The sequence below is a fragment of the Phyllostomus discolor genome, chromosome 12 (assembly GCF_004126475.2).
Source record: "Phyllostomus discolor isolate MPI-MPIP mPhyDis1 chromosome 12, mPhyDis1.pri.v3, whole genome shotgun sequence".
Classification (NCBI taxonomy): domain Eukaryota; kingdom Metazoa; phylum Chordata; class Mammalia; order Chiroptera; family Phyllostomidae; genus Phyllostomus; species Phyllostomus discolor.
In genome coordinates, this window is record NC_040914.2 from 23,621,554 (window position 1) to 23,649,409 (window position 27,856).

The following is a 27,856-nucleotide window of genomic DNA, read 5'->3' on the forward strand; positions in this document are numbered from 1 at the left end:
AATAAAACTCCATCAGTGATCTCAGCACAGATGGGTCAGGTATGATCTTGATTTCTTGCAGTCCTCCTACAGCATAAAAGTGGAATCGCCTGTGATCTCTGGAGTGAGGGTGGGTCACATATTCAGTTCCTGAAACAATAGTTTTGTTACATGCATTCACTACTAAGCTTATAAACTATTATCTAAAACTAAAATTTTCCAACTCTTGAGGTCCCTCATCAACATAAAAGCAAAAAGAAAACTTATTGTTCTTGACTCTGTGACAAAGATAAGGGAGAGTGGCACTTCCAGTATTTCCACGTCCTTCTGCTGGTGAGTGTGGTGGGATTAGAGAAAAGGGCTGTGCTGAGGCCTTTGAAGACACATCCTCAAAATTCAGGCTTGACTACTGAGCATGTCATTGCCCGAGAAAACAACCCAGAGCTGAAGGATCAGGACTGGAACAACATGGCTGCTTCTCAGGGAAAGGATGTGTCCTGGGTCAAAGGCTATGATTGCTTTTCCACCTAACATGAGTGGATTTAGAACTTGCAACTGTTACTTCTCTACTTCTGATATTCTTGTCTAGCAAGATTTTCCTCTAGTTATTTTTCTTTTCTTTTTATGATTATTAAGGTCAGCAGTTTATATACATTTCTCCTTTGTCCCAGAGCCTTCTCTGCATTATCTTTATCAAAGCTGCCCAAGGCGAAGAATTCTGCCTTTAATTAAAGACCTTCAACTACTGTCCTGGCTGGTGTGGCTCAGTGGATTGAGTGCTGCCCTGCAAACCAAAGGGTTGCTGGTTTGATTCTCAGTCAGGACACTGAGAGTCTGGATTGTGAACCAGTTGGGTGCACTCCAGAGACAATCACACATTGATGTTTCTCCTTCCCTTTCTCACTCCTGTCCCCTCTCTCTAAAATCAATATATAAAATCTTTTAAAAAAGAAAAAAGAACCATTTGTCAACAGATGAAAGGATTTAAAGAGATTGCTGGACTGTAGTTTTTACCTCATTAACCTTTTGCACTAAACCCAGACCTTTCATCTATATTCCCCACTCTCCTGCCTCCAATTTCAAACCCCTTATCTATACTTTTTTTTCTCCTTATAAAAAGCTGGTTTAAAATGAAATATAAGAAGGTGTGTTAGGGTACATAACCCACCATCTGCATAAAACCTCCATAAAATTTCAATCCCTACCTCTACATCTTGTTACTGTTGGTAGCAGGCAGAATGAATACCAACTTTTCAGGTTTCAATGGCAGCATTTTTAAATCTGAACACAATACTTTGAAAGCAGAGCTCCTGGAAATTCAGGCCACTCCCCAGGAGATCCACACAGGGCACTCATTCACTCCCTAATTGTAACTGCACATGCCTGACCATTTGTCAAGCCTAGCCTCCTGTCCCTAGCACTGTGTTCAGATTCGGTCCCCAGAACCTGCTCTTTTCCCTCCCAGGGCCATTTTATTGACAGACTTAGGATGGTGACACTCCAGGGGAAAGGTTGCAAGGGGTGGCAAAGATCTTAGGCAAAATGTAATCTTTGGAGAGTCACCAAAATAGTAATTTTGAAAAGAAATGTTACAGATTCTAGCAATAATTATGTGGATAAAGGAAAAGCAATGAACGAGGAAAGCTACAATTAAGGTGAGCTAGCTGGAATGGAGCCCAGGCCACGCCACTGCGATTACCGTTTCCCTGTAATTCTCATCTCTGTTCCGGCCTAGTCCTTTTCAAACCTTCCCCATCCCACCTTCCAGCCCCCCTCCCATCGCCCTCACTGTGGAGGCAGTGAGCGCAAACTCGGACTCCGCCCATCTGCTGACCTAAGGAGCATGCGCAGTATCTTCCTGACGCAAAAGCGGCTGGGAATAGAAATGTTCACTTGGTCCTTCCAAGTTTTGGTTTTTCAGGTTGAAATTTGAGTTTTCAGTCCTCCTTCCTATGCCCGTGAAGCCTGAACGTTACTATAGACCTTGAATCCCTGCTCCCGAGCTTCCTACAGAGGTGAGTCTGGTGACCCTGTGAGACGCTCGGCGCTTGTTTCTGGGAAACTTGGGGCCTTCCTGCTGGCGGTCTATCAGCCTTCGGGTCGCTGGACACCACCTGCCTTGTGGTTTTCCTGCGAAAGCGCTTCCCTAGGGAACATTCCCACCCCACGCCCTTTAAAGTCTGGAGATACAGTCAAAGCCTGTGCACCCCTGCCCCCCCCCCCCCCCCCCCCCCCCCCCCCCCCGCCGCCTAGGTACTCTCGGTCCCTGGAGCCCGGATTTCGCCCGGCCGCGGGATCTGCAGACCGCACTCCCAATTTAATAAAAGACCCGAATCCAAGAAGAGCACCCTTTCTATGGGGTGGGACTTAGGAGGGGAGAACACGGTGTCCCCAGGAGACTTGACCTGCCCACGCGGGGAGGGGATTTGTGGAAGCGGTGAGAGAGAGCGAAGGGGAGGCTGGGGAAGTGGTGGGACGAGGCTGTGACGGGATCCAGAGCCGGATGAGAGAGATGGACAAGTGAGGGGGCGGGGAAGGTCAGGGAGGGCCTGTACTAGACAGCAAGTCAGGGGATGTGGGAGGGTCGGGGCTTCAATGTAGGAATGAAAGGATAAGTGGGGAAAGGAGATGGAGGAGGAAGATGCGAGAAATGCCGAGGAGACAGAGGAGCCCTGCAGAGACGAGAGGAGCTGACAGGAAGAGGGGCCTGTGAGCAGACGTGGGGCCAGCAAAGGATGAGGTCCTTCAGACTGAGGGAGTGGTTCTCAGGAGAAGAGTCAAGAGTGAGAGAGAAAGGAAAGAAAGATGGTTTGGGGCGATGGATCAGAGTGAGAAACAGCACTGAGAGTTTGACGGCGAGGGCGACAGGAAAGACTAAAAGGGGCCACAGAAATGACACAGGCTTGGTCGGTTACGCGGAAGTGTATGGTGATGGGAGCAATAACGAACGTATCAGGGAGGAAGAGCAGGTGAAGGTGAAATAGGCTTGAAAGAGCAATTGTTTGAGAGAACAGTTGTAGGTAGAGGATTACGGAAGAGGGGAGAAAGAGCAGGGGAGGGGCTAGAGAAAACACAGGAAAGGACAACAGTGCAGAGAAACACGGAAGAGACAGAAACAGATCCATACACAGAAGTACAGAGTAGCAGGAGAAGGGGAACCCGGATATGGATGAATGGTGAGTTGAGGGGATGTGGAGGATTATGTCATGATTTGTGGGTTGTGGCTTTATAATCTATTTAGTTTAACATTTGCTGAGTTGTTTCAGTTACACAGATTTGAATGAGGATTACAAATTTCCAGTTTATAAGGTTTGTGAATTTTAGAATTCCTTGGTTCCAGTTGTAACCTTCATTCACTTAGAGGTCAAAGACCTGTCTTTCTGAGTAGTGGATTTACTCTTTTCATTTTACATCTCATGTTGAATTTCTTTTTTGAGAACACATTGAGATAAACCATAGTCTGTTGAATATCTGCTTTTGTGCAGGTAGTCATTCACTTCTGAAACAAGCATTGGTGATATCTCTTAACTAGCACTTAACATTCTTTTCTAAATATGAGGTAGTCTCAGCATTTTTTAAACTTTGACCATAGAAGTCATTTAAAGAAAATTCCACAATAATTTCTCTTTTAAATATATTGTGCCTAGTTTAAAATCTGAGCCCTGCATTCTTTGTGCTGCTTGTAATATGTTGGGACATACATTGGTACTTAGTCAATAATATCAGGCTATTTCAGTGTGCACTTGGTAAGGATGTCTATAATCTTAACAGTCAGAACCTATTTATATGAGTTCACCTAATGTTCAGCAGCTTTTTCTTGCATTTATGTTACTTGTTGAATTAGTGACTGTGAGCCACAAAGGAGCTGTTTTCCTGAAGTACCTCTTGTCCATTCACTGAAAATATTGAAGGAAGGACTGAATTGACCTGAAACATGGTTCCCAGAAATCCTCTCTATTAGTTGTGAAATTTGATGGACATGTTTTCATAGCTAATATTTTTTAAAAGTTTCAGTATCAAAACTTGCATTTTGGGATGGGGAGAAAATACAGACAACTATAATTGAACAACAACAAAATAATTTAAAAAAAATATCTGTCCCTCACCAAAAAAAAAAAAACCACATTATTGCCGACGATATGATCAGTAGATTTGCAGATAATGTCACCTACAGATTCTAATAAATCTGCCCAAAAAAGCTTTAAAAAACTTGCATTTATAATTTTATGCTTTTAATGTAATTATTTTTTTCCTGGATAATAAAAAAAAAAGCTTTTGCCTTGGAGCCTGTCATTTTAGAAGTTGCTGCCGAAATTCCTCACAGTTCACAGAGGTCTGAGGTGTGATGACTCTGATATGCCTGGCCCAGAATACAGAAAACAGCTCTGGTGGAGCAACCCAGGTACCAGGAGGGAACTAGATAAAGACACCACTTTTGGGGCTGCACTGCCTTATAATATAACTTTGAGTGGAGCCTCATTCCCTTTGGGCCTGCATTCTTTTTAAAGCTATACTGTTTCCCTTCAGAGTCCTGTTAAGTCACCTGAGAAGTTCTGACAAATGCCATGGGGTATGTCACTCTCCACAGAGTTGGACAGCTTCTCTGGATGGAGCATCATTGTTCAGTGAAGTGCTTCAGGACATGCTAAGGTGTGTTCAGGGATTAACAGGAATGCTTTGGGGTGCATTTAAAAAAAATCCCCCCCTAAGGATATGCTTATTGATGAGAGAGAGAGAAACATTGATGTGAAAGAGAAACATCAATGGGTCCTTGTACATGCTCCAGAACTAGGGTTTGAAGCTGTGGCCTAGGTAAGTACTCTGATCTAGAATCAACCCACAAGCTTTTCTGTGTACAAGAAGGTGCTACAACCAACTTAGTCACAAGGACATGACATACATTTTCTTTTTCTTTTTTTTTTTTAAGATTTTATTTATTTATTTTTAGAGAGGGAAGGGAGGGGGGAGAGAGAGAGAGAGAGAGAGAGAGAGAGAGAGAGAGAGAGAGAGAGAGAGAGAGAGAGAGAGAGAGAGAGAGAAAGAAACATCAATGTGCGGTTGCTGGGGGTTATGGCCTGCAACCCAGGAATGTACCCTGGCTGGGAATCGAACCTGCGATACTTTGGTTCGCAGCCCGCGCTCAATCCACTGAGCTATGCCAGCCAGGGCTACATTTTATTTTTCATAAAAATTTTTTTACTTAGTCACACATAGAGGAAGTGGGGTCAGGGAATAAGACATGGAGTCATAAGAAGGACCCTTGGAGTTTAGGAGAAAGAAAGGTAAAGGTTTTCTACAGGGTGTGAGGGAAAGAAAAGGGGAAGGAAAAGGCATGCACAGATGAATATGTAAGCAGGAACAGCAATCTTTAGTTAGGGGAGATAACAGGATGCTCTGCTGGGTTTGGGGTTCAGGAGAGCAACATATGTTGTCTTTACTGTAGAAGGTTTTGGACATCTGTGGGAGGAGAGAGCACTTGAAAAGAAGGAAAAACTCACAGTGTGGTCTCCATGTAGGAGGAGGAGGTCTTTGTTCCTGACTCTCCTGTGACATTTCCAGGTTCTTCTGCCTCTGACTGTAGTAGAAGAAGAATAAGGGGCTGTGCTGAGGCCTTTGAAGGTACATCCTCAAAATGCAGATGTGACTCCTGAGCATATCATCCCAGGATAAAAGAGCCCACAGCAGGAGCAGGACCAGGAGGACATGGCTGCTTCTCAAGTAAACAATGTGTCCTGGGTCAGTGGCAATGTTTGCTTTTCCTCCTGTGAGTGGATTAAGAGCAGGCAACTCTTATTTCTTTCCTTCTAATGTCCTTGCCCAGTGAGGTTGTTTTTATCTACTTATTTTTTCTTTTTCTTATGATTGTCAAGGTCAGCCATTTATGTACTTCTGTCCATTGCATTATAGGCTTTTCTGCATTCTCTTTGCCCAGTTTCCCCAAAGACATGAGGAATTCCCATCCCAAATTAATGACCTTCAACTACTGAACAAATCCCCTCTGACAGATCAACCTGGAAAGGCACCCATGTCTATTTATTTGTTTATTTATCTTTAGAGAGAGGAGAAGGGAAGGAGAAGGAGAGGGAGAGAAACATTAATGTGTGAGAAATACATGAGTCAGTTGCCTTCTCACACGCCCCCAACTGGGGACCTGGCCCTGAACTAAGGCATGTGCCCTGACTAGGAAGTGAACCAGTGACCTTTCAGTTTGCAGGCTCGTGCTCAGTCCACTGAGCCACACCAGCCAGGGCTCTTTTCTTTAAATGCAGTACTGTATTTGTATAGAAAACATGGAGGGTACATGTGGATTGACATTTGCAAAAATTGGTGTTTATTTATGATAATTTTCACATAATGATTTATGTATTTATTTCTGCCAGTAATGTCACAGCAGTGATGACGTGTCCTTCCATGTGCCTCAGTGACCTGTTCTTTATTCACTATGTAGTTAAGAGCTTCCCTTCATCATTAACTAGAGTCCAGCAGGGAATTATCAAGAAATGTGCCCAAAGCATCATATTTCATCTGGAAACTCCCCTCTTGTTAATTTCTCTTTCCTTTGGGGAAAATGAAGGCCTTCTGTTCATTTCCTAGAGATTATTGGCTTTAGAGATGGAGGATTTAATTAATCAGATCTCCTTCTGTAAATTTTCATTATATTCTACATGTCACAGACTAACGCTACATGATCACTTTTTGTATTTTCAAGAGTTTACAAGAATCATATTAATGTACATTCAATTCAATTAAATTTCTAAGATATAGCTCTCTACTGTTGATACCCAGAAATATTTTTTAAAAAAGCTAACACTGGCTTTAACTTCTTTTTTATCATTATGTGTGTTCCTGTACTTATTGTGTCTATAAAACACAAAGGGTATCATCCACAAGTGGTAGTAGAGTTACAATATTTACAGAATCACAAAATAATCTTAATTTCATTGACATGAAAATTCTATTTTCTATCATTTGTTTTGTACCTAGTTTCCATATGTATGTCTGTCTGTCTGCATAAAATGTTAACGTTTGAGTCATTTAATCATACTCAAGGTGTTTTCATTCTTCTCACTTAAAGAAACTGCAGTAAACATTAATGAGGTCTTTAGTGCATTTGCCTGTGTTTTTTTTGAAAAGTTGAAGATTTTATTTATTTATTTTTAGAGAGAGGGGAAGGGAGGGAGAAAGAGAGCGGGAGAAACGTCACTGTGTGGTTGCCTCTCACATGGCCCCCACTGGGGACCTGGTCTACAACCCAGTCATGTGCCCTGGCGGAAAATCGAACCGGCAACTCTTTGGTTTGCAGGCCAGCGCTCAATCTACTGAGCCACACCAGCCAGGGTGGGTTAATATGACTTTATGAGATAATTCAGGATACTGTCCTAGGTCAAAACCACTTTTCCTAACACTGCTTTCATGTTGGATGACAGTATGAAGTTGGTCTATGGCTCCAATGTAAATGTGTCATTTTTATCAGGGATCGTTGACCTTCAGAGATGTGGCCGTAGATTTCTCTCAGGAAGAGTTGGAGTTCCTGGACCCAGCTCAGTGGAAATTGTACACAGATGTGATGTTGGAGAACTACAGGAACCTAGTCTCCCTGGGTGAGGATGACTTCCTTTCAGAGTTCCTACCTACACCACCAATAGGATTTCATTTTCTGTATTAGTTTAACATATTTTGGGCACTTCTGTTTTGTAAGGTAACTCTTAGGTTCTTGGTCTCAAGGGAGGAATTGGAGGTAATCTGGTTCAGAGACCATGGCCCAGGTAACTACCTTTTTTTTCCCTATGAGGTAGACTTCATGAGATTACTCACCTAAGTAGAATTGTATAATGTCCTGTCTTTTTGTGACTTGTGTGCTTCACTTAAAAAAAAATGTCCTCAGTGTTTGTCTCTGTGGTATCACATGAATGAGATTTTTTTCTATGTCTTGCAGAGCCTTTTTTCATTATAGGTATATGGTATATTTTTCATCTATTCACAGACATGGGTTTGCTTTCACCTATACAGGCTTTTGTGAATCCTACTACAATTGACACAGGTGTGTACATGTCTCTTGTAGACCCTTTTTTGAATTATCTTTGATAAATACCAGAAGTGAAGGGCTAACAATTCTACTTTTAATTCTTTGACAGAACACTTTGTTATTCATTCAGTTTGTACCAATTTATCTTTCATTCAACTGTGTGTAGGGTCTACTTTCTCCTCATTTTTCGAAGCACTTGATATTGTTTCTTTGATACCAGTCATCCTAATTATTGTGACGTGATATATTGTATTATGTGTGTATTTCAATGGAGGATGCAAACATTTGTTTCTTGGATGTACATAAAGACCATAGAAAAGGTGCATAGACCTGAATACAGATACTTCAGAGAAGACTGAAAGACCTCTTCAAAGGGAAGTTTTAGGTTCACAGCAAAATTGTGTAGGAGTCAGAATTCCCACACTTTCCCTGCTTCTACATGCATACCCTACTCCCTCTCTATGTCCCCCACCAGAGTGGTACATTTGTGATGTGTATGAACCTACATAGGTCCATCATTATCACCCAAAGTTTTAGTTGACATTAGGGTTTGCTCCTGAATTATATGTTCTATGGGTTTGGGAAATTTATGACACATATCCACCATTATAATGTCATACAGACTTGTTTATCAACCCTAAGTATTTATTCTCTGTGTTCTGCCTGTTTATCCCTATGTCCACTATACTCTTGCAGCCATTGATGGCTTTACTATTTCTTTCCTTTTGTTTTTTCTAGAATATCATGTAGTTGTTGTCCTGTAGTTTGTAGCCTTTTCCAATTGGGTTCTTGTATTTTTTATTTTATTTATTGAGTTTTTAGAGACAGGAAGAGAGAGAGACACTGATTTATTGTTTCATTTATTTATGCATTCATTGGTGGAATCTTGTATGTGCCCTGCTATGGATGGAATCCACAACCTTGGTGTATCTGGACAATGGACTAACCAACTGAGCACCTGGTCAGGCAGATTAAATTCTTTCTCTTCATGCTATCTAGGTTTCTATCACTTCTTCTTATGGCTTGATATATTTGTATAGTGCTGAATAATATTTCATTGTGTGTATTTCAGTTTACTTATCTGTTTACCTATGGATGGATATCTTCACTGCTTCCAATTTTTGGATATTATAAATGAAGTTTCTATAAATAGTCCCTTTTAGGCTTTTGTGTGTAGGCTTTTTAGCTCTTTGGTCAAATATTAAAGCTGACAATTATTGAATTATAAGTGTATGTTTAGGTTTTTAAAAAAGTATTTTATTTATGCTATTACACTCATCCCAGTTTTTTTTTCCCTTTGCCCCCTTCCACCCAGCCCATCCCCTTATTTTTAGTTTTGTGAGGACCCTCAAACTCCTTCTGAAGGGGCTGTAACATTTTACATTTTCATCAGCAGTGAATTAGAGTTCCCAGTGCTTCCCATCCGCAGCAGCCTTTGCTGCTCTCAGGGTTCTGGATTCTGACCTTTCCCATAGGGGTTAAGTGTTGCTTGAAGAATGTTCTGTTCATATAATTTTCATTGTTTTAATCTGCAATTCCTGAGTGATGTAAGGTGTGGAGGAGGTTCTTTTTAGAAACTAATTTTTTATCTACATCTTTTTTAGTGCGCTTTCTGTTAAGGTGTTTGGTCCTTTTTAGTCTGGTTTGTTTTTTGTCATTGTTGAGTTTGAAGACATCTTTGTGTGTTTTACATAATAGTTCTGTATATGTTGTCTTTTACAAATATTTTCTCATCTTATGGCTTCTGTTTTGTTTTTGTCATGATGATGATCACCTTTTGTTTTTGTATTTTGGCGTTAATGCTTGATTTGAGACAGGAATTTAAATCTTAATACACAGATTAAAAAATAAAGATGGTTAAGAATTTGACCTGAAAAGTGTGAAGTGTATAAAATTAAGTTTGTTTTATATTCAATAACATGGGTATAATATTTGTAGTTTTTTAAATCTTTGGAGTAAACACGTAATGATTCAATGCCTGAAGGAGACATGTTGAAATAAATATTTTTTGATGTTATATGTCAACTAAAATTATATCTCTAAATTTATTCCCAATTATATGGTACCATGGTAAAAAAGGTCATTTTTTAAATTCTGTTCTACAGCTTCACTATTGTAGGTAATGGTGCAGTAGATATAAGGGTGCATATACCATTTTGAACCTGTGTACTCATATTCTTTGGATAACTTCACAGAAATGGATTTGCTGTGTTATGTGGTACTTCTTTGTAAATTTTTGAGGAACCTCGCTCTTGCTTTCTGTAGTGGCTGCACCAATTTATTTATAATCTTACTGACAGTGCATGAGGGTTGTCATTTCTTGACATCATTGCCAGTATTCGTTGTTTGTTGATGTGTTGATAATTACCATCTTGATAGGCATGTCCTGGTATTTCATTGAGGTCTCAATTTGCATTTCTCTGATGATGAATGATGTTAAATATGTTTTCATATTTCTGTTGGCCATTTTTAATGTCCTGTTTAGAGAAGTATCTGTCAGCTCCTCTGCCCATTTTTCAGTTGGATTGTTTTTTGGGGGGAGAGGGCTGTGTAAGTTCCTTATATATTTTTGATATTTAGCATCATTGGTAGATATCTTCTGCTATTCAGTCGATTTTTTTTCTGTATTTTTAAAAAGATTTTATGTATTTTCCTTTAAAAGTATATTTCATTGATTATGTTATTATAGTTGTCCCATTTTTTTCCTCCCCTTTATTCTCCTCTGCCCTGCACCCCATTCCCAATAGCATTAACATGCACCCCCCACCCGCCACCACTTAATTCATGTCCATGGGTTGTACATATAAGTTCTTCGGCTTCTCCATTTCCCATACTATTCTTAACCTCCCCCTGTCTATTTTGTACTTGCCATTTATGCTTCTTATTCTCTGTACCTTTTTCCCCATTCTCCCTCCCTCCCCCTCCCTAATGGTAACCCTCCATGTGATCTCCATTTCTGTGATTCTGTTCCTGTTCTAGTTGTTTGTTTAGTTTGTTTTTGTTTTAGGTTCAGTTGTTGATAGTTTTAAGTTTGTTGTCATTTTATTGTTCATATTTCCTATATAATTTTCTTTTTCTTAGATTAGTCCCTTTAACATTTCATGTAATAAGGGCTTGTTGATGATGAACTCTTTTAACTTGACCTTGTCTGGGAAGCCCTCTATCTGCCCTTTGATTCCAAATGATAGCTTTGCTGAATACAATAATCTTGGATGTAGGTCCTTGCCTTTCATGATTTGGAATACTTCTTTCCAGCTCCTTATCTGTAAGATTTCTTTTGAGAAATCAGCTGATAGTCTTTTCAGAACTCCTTTGTAGGTAACTGTTTTCTTTTCTCTTGCTTCTTTTAAGGTTCTTCCCTTATATTTAATCTGTATAATTTAATTATGATGTGCTTTGGTGTGTTCCTCCTTGGGTCCAACTTCTTTGGGACTCTCCGAGCTTCCTGGACTTCCTTTGTGAGTGCTATTGCCTCATCTGGGTTAAAGATGTTAATGACTATGTGTTTCTGGTGAAGTAGTCTATTGGTCATCAACATCCCGCTCCATATACTTACTGTATTGTTCATGATGGTGGTTGATTTTCAAGCAGCCTGAGAGTTTTTCATTTATTGATTTTATAAAATTGCAACCAGCAATATTTTACCTTTTTTTTAAAGATTCTATTTATTTTTAGAGAGGGGGATAGAGGGAGAAAGAGAGGGAGAGAAACATCAATGTGTAGTTGCCTTTCATGTGCCCCCTGTTGGAGACCTGGGCTGCAGCCCAGGCATGTGCCCTGATGGGAGTGTCAAACCAGTGACCCTTTGGTTTCCAGGCTAGCACTAAATCCACTGAGTCACACCAGCCAGGGCAGAAGTCCTAAATTTTTCATTATGCTTTATACCATTGATTTTGTAATTACATTGTTAAGGTGTTTTGTGTGTGTGTCTCTCTGTGTGTGTTAATTTGTTACTATATAAAAACAACTAACTTCATGAATTGGTTTTATATTTTGCATTTTGAAAATTTTGTTTTGTTTCTGCCATTTTTAAAATGTGGATTTAGTGTGATTTTGCAGTACACAGTTTTGTCATGTGTTAACTGGGATCATTTTATTTTTTTCTTGTTACCATGGTGGGTGTACTAAAAACATTTTAAAGCTGTAAGAATAAATTTTAAACTGATAGCATCAGTTGCATATAACTAACTCTACTACTTGCCATTTCTACTCTTCTATCTACTTATATTATTGGTATCACATTATATTTTTTATGTTGTACATCTGATAACATAGATGTAAGATTTTATGGTTTGTATTTTTTAAAGTTATTTAGGAAATATCAAAGTGATTTATGTTTGATATTAGGCCATTTCTGATTTTTGCATTTGTGTATATATTTACATGTACAAAAATTTTATGTGTTTATAGCTTTAGTGTAGTTTACAATTTTACTTATTACATTAGAAAATTTTTCTTACTCGATTTTATAGGGCTGGTTTAAAGATGAAAAAATCTGCCCTGGCCGTTGTGGCTCAGTGGATTGAATGCTGGCCTGTGAACCGAAGGGTTGCCAATTTGATTCTCAGTCAGGGCACATGCCTGGGTTACAGGCCAAGACCCAGTGCGGGGTGCACAAGAGGCAACTACACGTTGATATTTCTCTCCTTCTTTTTCTCCCTCCCTTCCCCTCTGACTACAGATAAATAAGTACAATCTTAAAAAAAAATCTTTCATGTTTTTGAGCAGTATTGTTGGCGAATGTAAGCAACTGATTCCTCCTTTTTGATGTATCTTTAAAATTTTTTATTTATTTATTGATATTTAGAGAGGAGGAAGGAAGGGAGAAAGAGAGGGAGAGAAACATCCATCCGATGACACTTGCACGCACTCAACTGGTGACCTGGACTGCAACCCAGGCACGTGCCCTGACTGGGAATCAAATTGGTGACCTTTCAGTTCACAGGTGGGCACTCAATCCACTGAGTTACACCAGGCAGGACTGATGTAACCTTTTCTCATTGTACCTTTCTTGGTCTTGCTTTGAACATTTAACAGTTTTTGAATTACTCAGAAGTGTAATTTGTTCAATAATTGTTTATAATTACAATGTAAATTTACCTGAGTGTCATACCTATGATTCTTTATTTTAGATCTGTCAGCTTTGTCATCTGAAGACTATCAGGCCTTGCTGCAAAAGCCAGGAATAGAAGATTTAATCTCTGAAGTAATACTGGTAAGATATGAAATGTGTGCCTTTAATACTGTAATGAAAGCCTGGTAAGAAATGCCTGGTGTTACATGAAGAAAGGGTGTTAAAATGCACAGAACTTAGCTAGGATAATTATTCATAATAAAATCCTTGTTACCCAAAGAGGTGAAAAATAGAGTATGTTTGGGAGAACTCCCCATTGTCAGTTCATTTGCAGATTGATATGTTTCACAATGTGAAGACTTGAAAACAGTTTTCTAAGTGTGTATCAATTTGGCAATTCCTTTATTAAGGAATTACCATATTTTGCCATGCATCATGCACTCCCTTGTGTAATGTGCACCCACCTTTTGGGCCCAAATTATCAGGAAAAGATACCTTTTCTTCTAATTTTTTTATTCCAATTATTTATATATAGATACTTGTTTTTGTATTATAAAGAAATTTTGTATTTATTTTTGAACCTATTATGGTACAAGACATTTTATGTAACAAATAATGAAAAAACACAAGACCAGATACTGGGTATTTCAGGTACTATCCATGTAAACGTATATCCTTATTTTTCGCTAAAAAATTGGGGCTAAAAAGTGCACATTATACATGGCAAAAATGGTACTATACTTCATTGAGAAATAATGTTTTATTTTCTTCTAGTACAAAATTTTCATGAACTTGGGAGTGATTTTTCATATTACCAACATGGTTTAATATAGGGATCACAGAATAGTTAATTTTGTAATAAGTGCACATGATTAATGAAATTATAGGTGTCACTAAAGGCCTCTTTATCTTCAATGATTACCAGAGTCCGTATAATGAAGACGGAAGTTATCAATGCCATGAAGATTGGAAAATTTTTAACCACAAGTCAAATCTTAAACATCAGAATACTCATCTTCATACAGAGAACCATAATGAAGATGGTAAACATCAGAGTACTCATCTACCAGAGAACCATTATGAAGATGGAATCATCTTTGACCAAATGTCAAATCACATTATACATCAGGTTATTCCTATTGTGGAGAAGACAAATAAACAAAATAAATGTGTCAAATTACAAAAGGAATCTTCAAATAGTACTGAACAAAAGAATATTGCTATTGGGGGGGATGTTTACAAATGCTTGCTATGTGAGAAAGTCTTCAGTAAAATCTTTAATTTAAATAGAGTTAAGAAAATCTGTTCTGGTGAAAAACATAAATGGAAAGAATATGGTAAAACATATACTTGGCCTTCAGGTCTTATACTACGTCAAAAAATATGTACTGGAGAGAAGCCTTATAAATGTAGAGAATGTGGTAAAGCCTTTAGCCGTTCCTCAAACCTTATTGAACATCAGAACCTTCATACTGGAGAGAAACCTTATAAATGTAGAGAATGTGGTAAAGCCTTTTGCCACTCTTCAAACCTTAGTCAGCATCATAAAATTCATACTGGACAAAAGCCTTATAAATGTAGAGAATGTGGCAAAGCCTTTAGGCACTCTTCATCCCTTACTCAACATCGGAATATTCATACTGGAGAGAAGCCTTATAAATGTAGAGAATGTGGTAAAGCCTTTAGCCGCTCCTCAAGCCTTATTCAACATCGAAACCTTCATACTGGAGAGAAGCCTTATAAATGTAGAGAATGTGGTAAAGCTTTTTGCCACTCTTCAAACCTTACTCAACATCAGAAAATCCATACTGGAGAGAAGCCTTATAAATGCACAGAATGTGGTAAAGCCTTCATCCAATCCTCAAATCTTACTCTACATCTGAAAATTCATACTGGAGAGAAGCCTTATGAATGCAGAGAATGTGGTAAAGCCTTTAGCCAGTCCTCCACCCTTACTAATCATCAGAAGATTCATACTGGAGAGAAGCCTTATAAATGTATAGAATGTGGCAAAGCCTTTAGGTGTTCTTCATCCCTTACTCGACATCAGCCAATTCATACTGGAGAGAAGCCTTTTAAATGTACAGAATGTGGCAAAGCCTTTAACCAGTTTTCAAATTTTAATCAACATCTGAAAATTCATTCTGGAGAACAACCTTATATATGTAGAGAATGTGGTAAAGCCTTTTGTCAGTCCTCAAAGCTTACTTATCATCAGAAAATTCATACTGGAGAGAAGACTTATAAGTGCACAGAATGTGGTAAAGCCTTTAGGGAATCCTCAAACCTTACTCAGCATCAGAGAATTCATACTGGCGAAAAGCCATATGCATGTAGAGACTGTGGTAAAGCCTTTAGGTATTCCTCATCCTTCAGTAAACATCAGAAAATTCATGCTAGAGAGAAGCTTTATAAAATGTAGAGAATGTGGTAAAACCTTTATTCAGTCCTCAGCTCTTAGTCAACATCATAGAATTCATACTGGTAGAAGATCCTTATATATGTAGAGGATGTGGTAAAGCCTTCATCTACTCCTCTACCCTTATTAAACCTCAAGAGAATTCATAGTGGAGACAAGTCATGTGAATATGGCAAAGCTGTTAAGCAGTCACCATCCCTTTCTGATCATCAGAGTAATCATACTTGAGAGAGGTCATATAAATGTTGCAAAGCTTTTAGTTTTTTTTTAAAGTAGTATTTTTTTTTGAAGATTTTATTTATTTATTTTTAGAGAGGAAAGGGAGAGAGATAGAGAGAGAGAGAGAGTAACATCAATGTGCGGTTGCTGGGGATTATGGCCTGCAACCCAGGCATGTACCCTGGCTGGGAATCCATCCTGGGACACTTTGGTTCCCAGCCCGCGCTCCATCCACTGAGCTATGCCAGCCATGGCAGCTTTTAGTTTTTTAAAGTGGATTTTATTTGTTTATTTTTAGAGAGAGGGATAGGGAGGGAGGAAGAGAAGGAGAGAAACATCAGTGTGTGGTTGCTTCTCGTGTGTCCGCTGCAGGGGACCTGGCCTCCCAACCCAGACATATGCCCTGATTGGGAATCGAGCATTGAGCCTGTGACCCCATTGCTTCACAGACTGGTGCTCAATCCACTGAGCCACACCAGCCAGGGCACAAAGCTTTTAATCACTACTCAACACTTATTCTACATCATGTTTTTCATATTGTAGATAAACAATATAATATAGTGTATGTGCCAAATCTTTTAGTCATCAGTGCCATCTTGCTCAACATGACAATTCAATTTAGAAAAAAACATACAAATGCAGAGAATGTGGATAGTTTTATTTTTATTTTTATTTTTTATTTTTGAGAATGTGGTACAGATTTTATTCTGTGCTCAAAACTTAATATTGGAGAATTCATGCTGGAGGAAAACCAAAAAATTGGAAGAACTGAACAAGAACTTAACCATTTTCAAACCTCATTGAACACCACAGAACATATATTGGAAGAGAAGCCTCAAAAATGTAATGAATTTGGTAAAGTTTTTAATCTGAATTCATACTGCTCTCAATATTGGGTAATTTATACTGGATAGAACCTAGCAAATACAAAAAATGTGGCAATACTATACCCATTTGCAAAACTTACTCAACCTGAGACTTCATTCCAAAGAGACAATATTAATGAAGAGAATGTTGAAAGCTGATTTTTCAGTATTCACTGATTGTTTTACATGTGAGAATTCTTACTAGCAAGAAACCTTAAGAAAGAAGACCCTAGGAAATAGTATATATGGACCTACAACCATATTGTTTGTCAGGGAATGTACAAGTGGGGTTGAATTCTACGTTCATAGTAAAGAGTAATAGACTTTTGTCCAAAATGTACAGTTCACAAAGCCCAAAGACTTATGCCTGAAAGTGTCTTTGAAATGTAAAAAATTTAAGAAAGTATGTAATTGAAACAATTTCAAAATAACAGTGAGTTTGCAGTAAAAGTTAGTAATAGTGTTCAGGTATTGCTGTAAATTAGAATACTTTAGATCATCCAAAATTTAAAAACACAGATCATTACTTAAATGTGCTTGAAAATGTCAAGGGGATGGATTTCTGGATATGTATAATTACTTAGAATATAAACTATTGTACATTGTTTGAAATATTTTGAGAAGGAATATATATGAACATAATTCCACTCTCATATTGATGCTGCTATGTTTTTATTCCTGGTGTGTGTGTGAAATCAGGGTTGATTGCTGGTGTCTTAAAGATCAGTGAACTGTTGTATATAAGGTGGGCTGAACTCATATTTACCTTTCAGCGGAAGACTGAGGACATCGTAAGCACAATGTACAAAGAAATTCTAAATGAAATTGCTGTTTTTGATTGACTTAATACAGTGTTGTATGTTACCATGGATGGCATCTTATTTTGTGAATGACAGTCTGCCTTGGCCCCTGGCTGGCTCTGGGGGAAGAGACCTATCTACCAACCTTACACTCTAGTGACATTTAGCCTAGCAGATCATGATCTATTCTAGTCGGTTTGTCTTCACTCCATTGCCTGCTCTGGGGGAAAAGGCCTGCTTCGTAAACCTCACAATTCATTGCAGTCTACTGTACTCTAGGAAGCGAGGGCAGAGGGGAATGTAGATCAGAGCAAAGAGATATCAGGGGAGAGAGAAAGATCAGATAGATCTCAGCCTGGATTGCCCCACTGTTGTCCTACTGCCTACTTGCGCTTTCCATGAGAGTGAAAAACTCAATGTAAACCTTATGTCCAGAACTGAATTCTTCTTTCATCCAATTTGACTATTCTAGAATTTCTCTCATCTCATTTAAGGGTAGCTTCGTCATTCTATCTTCAGACTCAAAATTTAGGAGTCTCTTACACCATACACCCAATCTCCCAGCATATTGTTTAAAATACAACCAGAATCTAGCACCTACCAGTACCTCCACCACCACCCTCTGGGTCAAACCAGCACCACCTCACACCGGTTGTTTCCAGCTTTGCTCGCCTATAGTCAACTTTTTTTAAAGTATATTTTGCTGATTATGCTATTACAGTTTTCTGAATTTTCCCCCTCTACCCCCCTTCTGTCCTGCACCCCCCCAGCCCTCCAGCATTTCCCACCCCCCAGTTCATGTCCATGGATTGTACATATAAGTTCTTTGAGTTATGTTTCCTATACTGTTTTTGACCTCTCCCTGTCTATCTTATGCCTGCCAATTATGCCGCTTCTTCCTTTTACCTTTTCCCCTCCTCACTGAAAACCCTCCATGTGATGTTCAGTTCTCTGATTCTGTCCCTGTTCTAATTTGCTTAGTTTTTGCTTTCACCTTTTTTTTTAGGTTCAGCTGTTGATAGTTGTGAGTTTGTTGTCATTTTACTGTTCATAGCTTTTTATCTTTTTTTTAGATAAGTCCCTTTAGTGTTTCATATAGTAATGGCTTGGTGATGATGAACTCCTTTAACTTGACCTTATCTGGGAAGCACTTTACCTGCCCTTCCATTCTAAATGATAGCTTTGCTGGATAGAGCAATGTTGGATCTAGGTCCTTGCCTTTCATGACTTCTTTCCAGTCCCTTCTTGCCTTCAAGGTTTCTTTTGAGAAATTAGCTGATAGTCTTATGGGCACTCCTTTGTGGGTAACTCCTTTCCTCCTGCTGCTTTTAAGATTCTCTCTTTATCTTTAATCTTGGGTAACTTAATGATGTGCATGGGGCAGGGGTTGTTCTTTGGGTACAACTTCTTTGGGACTCTGGGCTTCCTGGATTACCTGGAAGTCTGTTTCCTTTGCCAGACTGGGGGGATTTTCCTTCATTATTTGTTCAAAGAAGTTTTCAATTTCTTGCTATTGTTCTCCTTCTGGCATCCCTATAATTTGGATATTGGAACATTTTAAGTTGTCCCAGAGGTTCCTAAGTCTCTCTTCATTTTTTTGAATTCTTGTTTCTTCCTTCTGTTCCAGTTGGATGTTTATTTCTTCCTTTTGTTCCAAATCATTGATTTGAGTCCTGGTTTCCTTCTTGTCACTGTTGGTTCCCTGAATATTTTGCTTTATTTCATTTTGGGTATCTTTCATTTGTTCTTTCATTTTTCAACTAAGCTCAATCAGCTCTGTGAGCATTTTGATTACCAAGGCTTTAAATGCTCCATCAGATAGGTTGGCTATCTCCTCATCACTTAGCGCTCTTTCTGAAGTTTTGCTCTGTTCTTTCATTTGGGCCATATTTCTTTGTCTTAGGTCACCTGTTAAGTTGTAAGGTGGCAGGGCAACCCTCCTTGCTGTACTGTGGGGCTGCCTGTGGGGGAGGGGCCAGGGAGGGAACAATGCAGCTCCCTGCCCATCTCTAGCCCCACTTTCCAATGATCCCGTGTGAGACTGGTAGTCTCTCCCACTGCGGCAACCTCCGTAGTCCACAGTCAGCCTTGAGTCTCAGTTTCCCATTCAGTCAGCCCTGCCCTTGTGGTCCGCTACCTTGCTGCGAGTTCTCTCCATCCACTGCTTTACAGATGTGGTTGTTCTGGTTGACTGTTTCTTTAATTCCTTGGTTGTCAGAGCTCCACACAGTTTGATTTTCTGGCACTTCTGGTTGTTTATTGATTTTAGATTGGTTGTTATCCTCCTTTTGGTTGTGCGAGGAAGCAAAGGGTTTCTACCTATGCCTCCATCTTGGCTGGAGCTCTGTAGTCAGCTTCTAACAGAGCAAGAGGGAAATCTTTTCAAAATATGTGAATTGAATTCTAACTCAGCTGTATATCCATGAATGTTTTTCTATTTCACAAAAAGTAAAGCAAAAATCTTTACAATGACCCACTAAGCTGCATAAGATCTAAACCCTTATTATTTCTCTGACCTCCTTCCTTCAACTCTTCATTCCCTCAGATCCAGCCACCTCAGGGCTTCTGTACCTGCTGTTCTTGCTCTGGGGACCCTCTTCCCCAGTGTCAGACTTCTCCTTTGAGAGATGAATTTGTTATATTTTCCAATGGAAGTGCTTATAAAATAGAGCAAACTCAGTGCCTAGCTACTGATTTATTTTCTGTTAAGAAGGGCAAGTACCATAAGAGCAGATATCTCCCAAATTTCAAAGCAATCCTGGCCATCCAGCACTAGTCACACACCAGAAACCAGAGGTGGAAATAAGCTGAGATCAGTCAAGTGTCTTCTACCCCCATTGAAAAAGGCTCAGGAAGGAGACCACATGGCCTGAAAAATCCCCTGTGGTATTTTTGCATGAAAAGATACCCTTAGCCCAGTAACTTTAAATGTAAGATCCAGTTTTCTTATAGGTGAGACCTCAACAAAGCATGTACAACAACATAGCAGCAGAAATTTGTACTATAGAAATATAGATCAATATATAAGGATCATGTTATGGTCAAGACCTCAGAGAATTAAAGTCATCCTGTATATAACATTCAAGGGAAAAATGTCCACCTTCAAGTAAAACATTCTATTACACTACAATATACAAAGCACTGTAGTAATCACCATTGATCCTATAACACGGCTTTGTACCTTCAGAATTTTATAAATCAGTGCAGGGACATACAAGTTGTAAATATAACTAATAGCGTGGAAAGTGCTATAATTAGGCTAAAAAAAACTTTAGGCAGAAAAAAACCAAGGGGCAACTTTACTTTAAATAATATGATTTGGAGAAGCTTCATGAGGAGACACATTTTTATGTGGACTCTGAAGGGCAAAAAATTTCAAGCAGTAGGAATGGAGAAGAGACAGGAGACTGGATGCATGTAGTCACTCATGATAATAAGTATTTACTAAGAACCTTCTGTGTGTCATGAAATGTGTTAGATGCAAAAAGGATGTTTCTCCTTCAGAAGGGAGAGATACTACAGAGGTGAGGATGCAGGCAGAATATCAGGAACAGAAATTGGCTGGGGAATTCATCAGACCACAGGGAAAAGTGGTTAGCTGATAACATAAGAATAGTAGAGTGTGACTGAAGGGAATGGTATCTTGCTTCTAGAAAGTGTATAATTTTGTTGTAAATATCTCTACAAAAATTATCCGTTTTTATTATTATAATCAATAGTCCTGAAGGGTGTGCTTAAACATTTAGAATTCATGCAATAGCAAGGTTTTGGGGGCAGGGAAGTAACATTCACAATACTCTTCACAGGAGAAACAAAAAGGCTGCTATGTCCCCCAGTAGCATTGAGATAAGGGGCTTTCTGAAACACTAGTCCCACAAATGTTTTCATAGCAGTGTTCACTCCTGGTTTGCTTCAGGGCTGTCTTAACGCAGACAGAAAGCAAAAGAGAAGCCCAAGACACTAAATTCCATTATGAAGACACCTGCTATGCTTTAAAGGGATTTTCTTTAAATAAAGTATTTAAAGTTGTCTAGTGTCTTGAACACAATTGCCTTTGGACTTCACTTAAGGTGTTACAAGTATTTATTTTGCGCTGACTGAAAAAGAGATGGTCCTTGGTCCGTTCTCTGTAAAAGCTCTGTGGTTGCCAACATACCACCTGACAAGTCTCCCATGGCTGGCACCATGTGCCTCACACTGTCACTCAACACAGTAAACCACTGTGACTCAATACACCTCAGACTCTCTTCTCTGCCTTGTTCTACAAACATTCACCATCAGTGCTTGTGTATTTAAATACATATATTCAATTTATGTGGACTGCAGTAAGATCACATAACATAATCCCACCTGTCCTGAGAATGTTCTGTGCCCACTGCCTGTCTCCTTTAAACCTGACTGGGGGTGACCACACCCCTGCCAGGACTGGAAAAGTAGACACTGCCCAGCCTGGATACATGGACAGCACCAAAGCCAGATGACTTCGAATGGAAGCCCTGGTCCGTGAGGCCTCCTCAGTCCTCACAAAACTGCATCAGTAACTACCTGACCATAAGCAGACACTTCACAATATATCACACACCGAACAACAGTACGAACAGGGCAGCTTCCCTAGAAGTTAAAAACGGGCACCTGACTACTGCCACATTCCTGCAGTAATGCATCCCACTCAGGGTTTCCTGCCCAGCTCTGGGATACACACACACACAGTAAACAGGACAAACGCTGCCAGGGCCCCCAAAGAAGGGAAAGGCCAGGCGACTGCTCCTAGCACAAACACAACAGAGCCTCTGGGAACCTATGGAGATGATGGCTGACTTCTCAGTGAAACACCATAGTGATGTTCAGGAGCAGGGTGCAGGGCATGAGAGGACAAGGAGTTAATAACTTAGACAAAAAGCCAAGGTTACTTCTCTGCTTAACCTGTGGACTGGGGACTCATGAGGGAGCTCAGGAGTCCTGGTCTCTGAGGTGGCTAGACCCACAGCAGAGCTGCTGCTTGGCCAGCACAACCACAGAGGGTCTCAGAACAGATGGAAGTGGAGAATGTGCCCCACAACCCTGGGGCTCAATCTTTAGCTTCCTTCTCCCTACCCACCCTGCTGACTCCCAAATGTGTATTTTTCAGATCCAACCTCTCCTGTACACTGTGGACTGGTTTATTCAACTACTAACTCCAGATAGCTATATTACAGACTTCTAAAGCCAAACATCTACAAACTGGAACTCTTAAGCTCCTTCCTAAATCCACTCCTCCCAAAGACTTCTTCACCTAATTAACCAGGTACACCCTTCACCCAGTCACTTAGTCCAAAAGTCTAGGACTTTCCTTGATTCCTCTTTTCTCTGATATCCCTTCTATTATCCATTTAACAAGTCTAGTCACTGCCATGTTAGAATTATAAACTTGATCAATTCTTACCAAATCTATGACTAAAGCAGGAAGCCAACCCCAATCATTTCTCCCCTCGATCACCACCAAGGCCTCTGTTGGAGACACCTGCTTCTGGGCTTGCCACACACTGTCCTGTGCCCTCTACAGGGGTTTCTCCCTGCAGAGCAGCCTGAGGGATCCTTTCTAGCAGCTAAACCAGATCATGTCAGTCTTCCCACTCCAACTTCCCACCAGGTTCTGAAAAAAACTGAAAATCTTTAGCAGGGCCTACAAGGTCAAGTGTGGTCTGTCCCCACTCGTTGCTTAGATGTCATTTCTGCACACCTCCCTGTCACTCAATGTGGTCAGCTCTCTCTTGCCGCCAGGACTTTACGCTGGCTGTTACCTCTTTCCAAAATGTGTTTTCTGGGAGACTGGAAAGGTGGATATGTCACACCATGTGGGTTGTGGTTCAAGAACAACCTCCTAGATCATCTCACCTAAAATAGCCTTCACCCCCTCCCTCTAAACATGGTTCAACTACATCTTTTCCTTCCTAGTGCTGACACCACCTGAAATTATGTTTGTTCGCTTGTTCAATACTTCTAGCTTTCAAAAGAAATAATTTCCATATTTTGTTTCATTCACCATTGTTTCTTAAAACTGCAGACCTGTGTCTGGTACATAATAGGTGCTGAGTCCATATCTGCTCAGCAACACAGTCTTGGGGCAGATCAAGCTAGTTCCAACCTGCTGTCACAGTGAGTGATGAGTTATGAAAACCACTCAGGATTAGTTTCAAGGGACTGATTCCACAGATGAAAGGGAAATTTCTACTCTAGAGAAAAATTATGGAGTAAATGGTTATTAGACAGAGGAATCCCAGGAATCTCCTTTTAACCCCTGGAAAGCTGGATACCAGGAGTGGGGGGAAATGAAAGGAGTAGGATCCTGGCTTTTCTTTTCCTAGATGCACATGATTTTTTTTTAAAAAAGTATTTTATTTATTTTTAGAGAGAAGGGAAGGGAAGGAGAAAGAGGGTGGAAAACATCAATGTGTGGTTGCCTCTCACATGCCCCCCACTGGAGACCTGGCCCACAACCCAGGAATGTGTCCTGACTGGGAATTAAACCAGCAACCCTTTGGTCTGCAGCCTGCACTCAATCCACTGAGCTACATCAGCCAGGTAGATGCAAATGACTTTAAGTGAGCTACTAACTCTTGCTCAGCCTCAATTTTTCATTGGTTCCAAAGATCAAATGAGATTATAACATAAAGAGCCCTCAAAGATTAGATGCTGACCTACAGTGATTCTTTTCATGCCTACTTCTTTCCTGAGACACACAATGAAATCTTGCATCTAAAATGGTACATGTTCCTGGCTGGCATGGCTCAGAGGATTCAGTGAAGGACTGTGAACCAAAAGGTTGCCAGTTTCATTACCAGTCAGGTCACATGCGTGGGTCGCAGACCAAGTCCCCAGTTGGGTGGGTCCAAGATGCAATGTAGTGATGTTTCCCTCTGTTTCTCCCTCCCTTCCCCTCTCTGAAAATAAATAAACAAAATCTTAAAAAAAAAAATGAAATAAAATGGCACATAAATAATGGCATCCAGCAGTCAGAACCATGGGACCTCCGAGCCAAGAAACCTCTTTGAAAAATAGTTGGCACTTTCATTTGACAGAGGAGCATTATGCTTTATCAATAAATGCTTATCTAATTGAGAACTTAACACTAAAATATACAAAGATAAATGCAATGTCTGTAAACCCTCATGAATAATCGTCCTAGTGCCAATGGAAGGCTGAGCATATATCAGGCACTGGGCTAAGTGCTGAACACGTGGCCACTAAATGAACAGTCACAACAATGTGGTAAGAGTTCACATTAGTCAATCTGAGGTTCCAAGTACCTTGTTTAAGGCCACACAGCTACCAAGTGGCAGCTGAGATTCCACTGACCAGTCTGTTTAGTTCTGTAGCCTGGGCTGCAAACCCAAGGCCACTGGGAGGTTTTGGCAGCCTGGGTGCAGCACCAAGGAACACAAGGAAGGGGCGTGGTGGTGCTGAATTCCAACCCCCAATGATGAACCCTGGCACTGGGTCCCTATGCAGAGGAAGACACAGTTTTGCCATTTCCTAGAAACACAGCACTGAAGGCATTCTGAAGAAATAAAAGGTGTCCAAATTGGAAAGAAGTAAAACTCACTATTTGCAGATGACATGATGCTGTACATAGAGAACTCTAAAGAGTCCATCAAAAAAACTACTAGAACTCATAAATGAATTCAGCAAAGTAGTAGGATACAAAAATAAATATTTACAACCAGTTGTATTTTTATACACCACTAATGAACTATCAAGGGAACTAAGAAAACAATGGCATGTACAATTGCATAAAATATAGCTAGTAATAAATTTAACCAAGGAGGTAAAAGTCCTGGACTCAGAAAATAAACTGAAGAAAGAAAATGGAAGAAGATACAAACAGAAGCATATGCCCTGTTTGTTGATGGGAGAATTAACACCACTAAAATGTCCACACTACCCAAATCAATCTATAGAGTCAATGCATTTCCTATCAAAGTAAAATGGCATTTTTCACAGAACTGGAATAACCCAAAAATGTATATGGAACCACAAAAGACCCCAAAGAGCCATAGCAATCTTGAGAAAGAAGAACAGAATCAGATGTATTCTACTATCTAATATTAAACTACATTACAAGGCTATAGTAATTAAAGCGGCATGGTACTCACAAAAAAAATTAATGGAACAGAATAGAGAGCCCAGGAATAAACCCACATGTATATGGTCAATTAATTTATGACAAAGGCAGCAAGAACATCTAATGGGGTACAGAAAGTCTCTTCAATAAATATTGTTGGGAAAATGGACAGATACATGCAAGAAAATAAAACTAAACCACCTTATCACACCATATACAAGAATAAACTCAAAATGAATTAAAGGCAATGTAAGATGTAAAACCATAAAATGCTTAGAATATAGGCAATAAAAAAGTACTCATTACATTTGTTTTACAACGAGCAAGTCTAACCACATCACTTCTGTTAAAAACCCTTCCTTGCCCCTTAGTTCCCATTTCTCTTCCCAGCCTATCTTGCTACATCCTTGGAGGGCTTGTTTCTCATCCTGCATGGTACCCACCTCTCTGAATCCAGACCTTTGTACATCCTCCTGCATACCGTGGAACCTATTCTCTGGTCTCTTCACCTCCTGACTCCTGTTCATCTCTCAGACCCAGCCTACATGCTCCTCCTCAGGGAAACCCTACCTACCCTCCTAGCAGTTAGGCAGCCCTACAATGTGTTCTGGGACACCAGACCTCATGTTAGAGCACTGGCCTTGTGCCTGGTGCAGAGCTCGTGTCCAGCAGGCACTGAGTGAAAGTTTCTTGAGAAAATGAGTACATGCAATGGGTGTTACAACAAGGGGTTTGCTTTCCCCTACAATTCTTGGCCTTTAATTTTCTACTTTGCCCAGTCTTTCTTCTGGGTTCCCTGATCCCTAAATCCATACATCCCTCTGACCTTTCTGGTCCAAGACTCATCTGAAACCATGCTGGCAGGGCCTTAGATCTCACACAGGGGTAGCCAGAGTCAAGACCCAGGGGCTTAGGCCTCTGGCTGGTGGCTATGCTCAAGACTCTCTCTCCAGATATGAATGGATGTGACAAACCTATCATTTTTCTGCACTACATTACTCTACAATTTTTGTTGGCTCCCCATTACCTTCACGGCAAACCCAACCTCCTCACCTTGGCATTCAAGGATCTCTGGTGTTGTCTAGGTCCCAGCTGTGTATTTTTTAGACTTGTGACTCTTTCTATGTTGACACAAGCACTTTGCCCCAGTGAGTCCGGTGGCTAATTCCTGCTCATGCTCCAGGTACATGGCTGACTCTCTCCTGTACCTGTTAGCTTGCACTATTCTACTGGACCTGCCCAGCCTTCAGCAAATGTAATGGGAGAAATTGGTATCAGTTGCCTGAAGCACACATTGATGACTACATCATCTATCCTGTGTGTTAACATGGGGGACTAACTCATGCTATTATCTAATCAAGAGAAAACAAGAATTTTACACAAATTTACAGTGCAATGAGCCCACATGTTTTGTAATCTGTAGTTTATTTGAAATTTTTAAATTTCACTTTGGTGGGGGGGGTGAGAGAAAAATTTGTTGTTTACTTAGTTTTGCATTCATTAGTTAACTCTTGCATGTTTCCCAAGGATCAAATCCACAGCCTTGGTGTATGGGGACAATGCTCTAACCAACTGAGCTACCAGCGAAGGCAGCTTTAGCTTATTTTAAATACTAAGTATGTTTTTAGCATTCTAGGCAGCAAGGCTTTTTTTTTTTTTAGAACACTGAAGTTTGAGGGGGCCACAATTCATCTTGTTTATTCATGCTTTTTCTTTTCTTTTCTTTTTAAGATTTTATTTTATTTTTAGAGAGGGAAGGGAGGGGGAAGGAGAGAGAGAGAGAAACATCAATGTGCGGTTGCTGGGGACCGTGGCCTGCAACCCAGGCATGTGTCCTGACTGGGAATCGAACCTGCAACACTTTGGTTCGCAGCCCGCGCTCAATCCACTGAGCTATGCCAGCCAGGCTTTATTCATGCTTTTTCTTAATCCTGGTCTACAGTGCAGCAGATTGAGCATCCAGATGGGCCCAAACATGAAATGTTCTATTTACAGATATGCCAGTATCAAACCCCACCCCAAATTGGCATCTCAGATATCAACACAGTCTTAGGTTCATCTGTCACAAAGGTAACACTTTCAATAGTTGCAAGTCATTAGACATGGTGAAAATTGTTCACACCACATAGGAAGTCAGGATGGATAGGACAGAGAGAAGCTCTGAGGCACAGGAAAGATGTAGTCTAAAGAGCTACCTTTGAGTGCAAGCGTAAATCCACACATACTTCTCATGTTTAGGAATTCTAATAGCACCTTTAAATAGCAAGTCTTTCTGACCAATGCACTAAGCAAGTCTCTTCTTTGTCAGATCTTCCTGAGCTATCCTGACCAGTAAAGCATGCATTTTCTTACCCTGGTCTACAGAGCTGATG

The 27,856-nt window shown here is 40.0% G+C and overlaps 2 protein-coding genes and 1 long non-coding RNA gene across 3 annotated transcripts in view; 1 reads left to right on the plus strand and 2 right to left on the minus strand.

Moving 5' to 3' along the window:
- LOC114511114 (zinc finger protein 420-like) overlaps positions 1 to 27,856 on the minus strand; it is a 132,680-nt gene that overhangs the window by 78,932 nt on the left and 25,892 nt on the right. The window lies entirely within an intron of this gene.
- Positions 1,806 to 15,763, plus strand: LOC114511119 (zinc finger protein 260-like). The gene is made up of 5 exons (XM_028529784.2): positions 1,806 to 1,994; positions 5,539 to 5,715; positions 7,454 to 7,580; positions 13,138 to 13,220; positions 14,005 to 15,763. Exons 2-5 carry the CDS (start codon positions 5,683 to 5,685, stop codon positions 15,499 to 15,501), a joined length of 1,740 nt encoding a protein of 579 aa, XP_028385585.1. The 5' UTR covers positions 1,806 to 1,994; positions 5,539 to 5,682; the 3' UTR covers positions 15,502 to 15,763.
- LOC118497762 lies at positions 4,622 to 5,293 on the minus strand. Its single transcript, XR_004900297.1, has 2 exons — positions 5,152 to 5,293; positions 4,622 to 4,884 (listed from the first exon to the last, which is right to left on the minus strand). It is a non-coding gene; the product is annotated as an uncharacterized LOC118497762 (long non-coding RNA).

Excerpts from the sequence above, each read along its gene's own strand:
- LOC114511119 (XM_028529784.2), top strand. The coding sequence starts at position 5,683 with ATGGCTGCTTCTCAAGTAAACAATGTGTCCTGG. Across the intron at positions 5,716-7,453 it reads AAGTAAACAATGTGTCCTGG|GGATCGTTGACCTTCAGAGA; the intron begins GTCAGTGGCAAT and ends CATTTTTATCAG. Across the intron at positions 13,221-14,004 it reads TAATCTCTGAAGTAATACTG|AGTCCGTATAATGAAGACGG; the intron begins GTAAGATATGAA and ends AATGATTACCAG.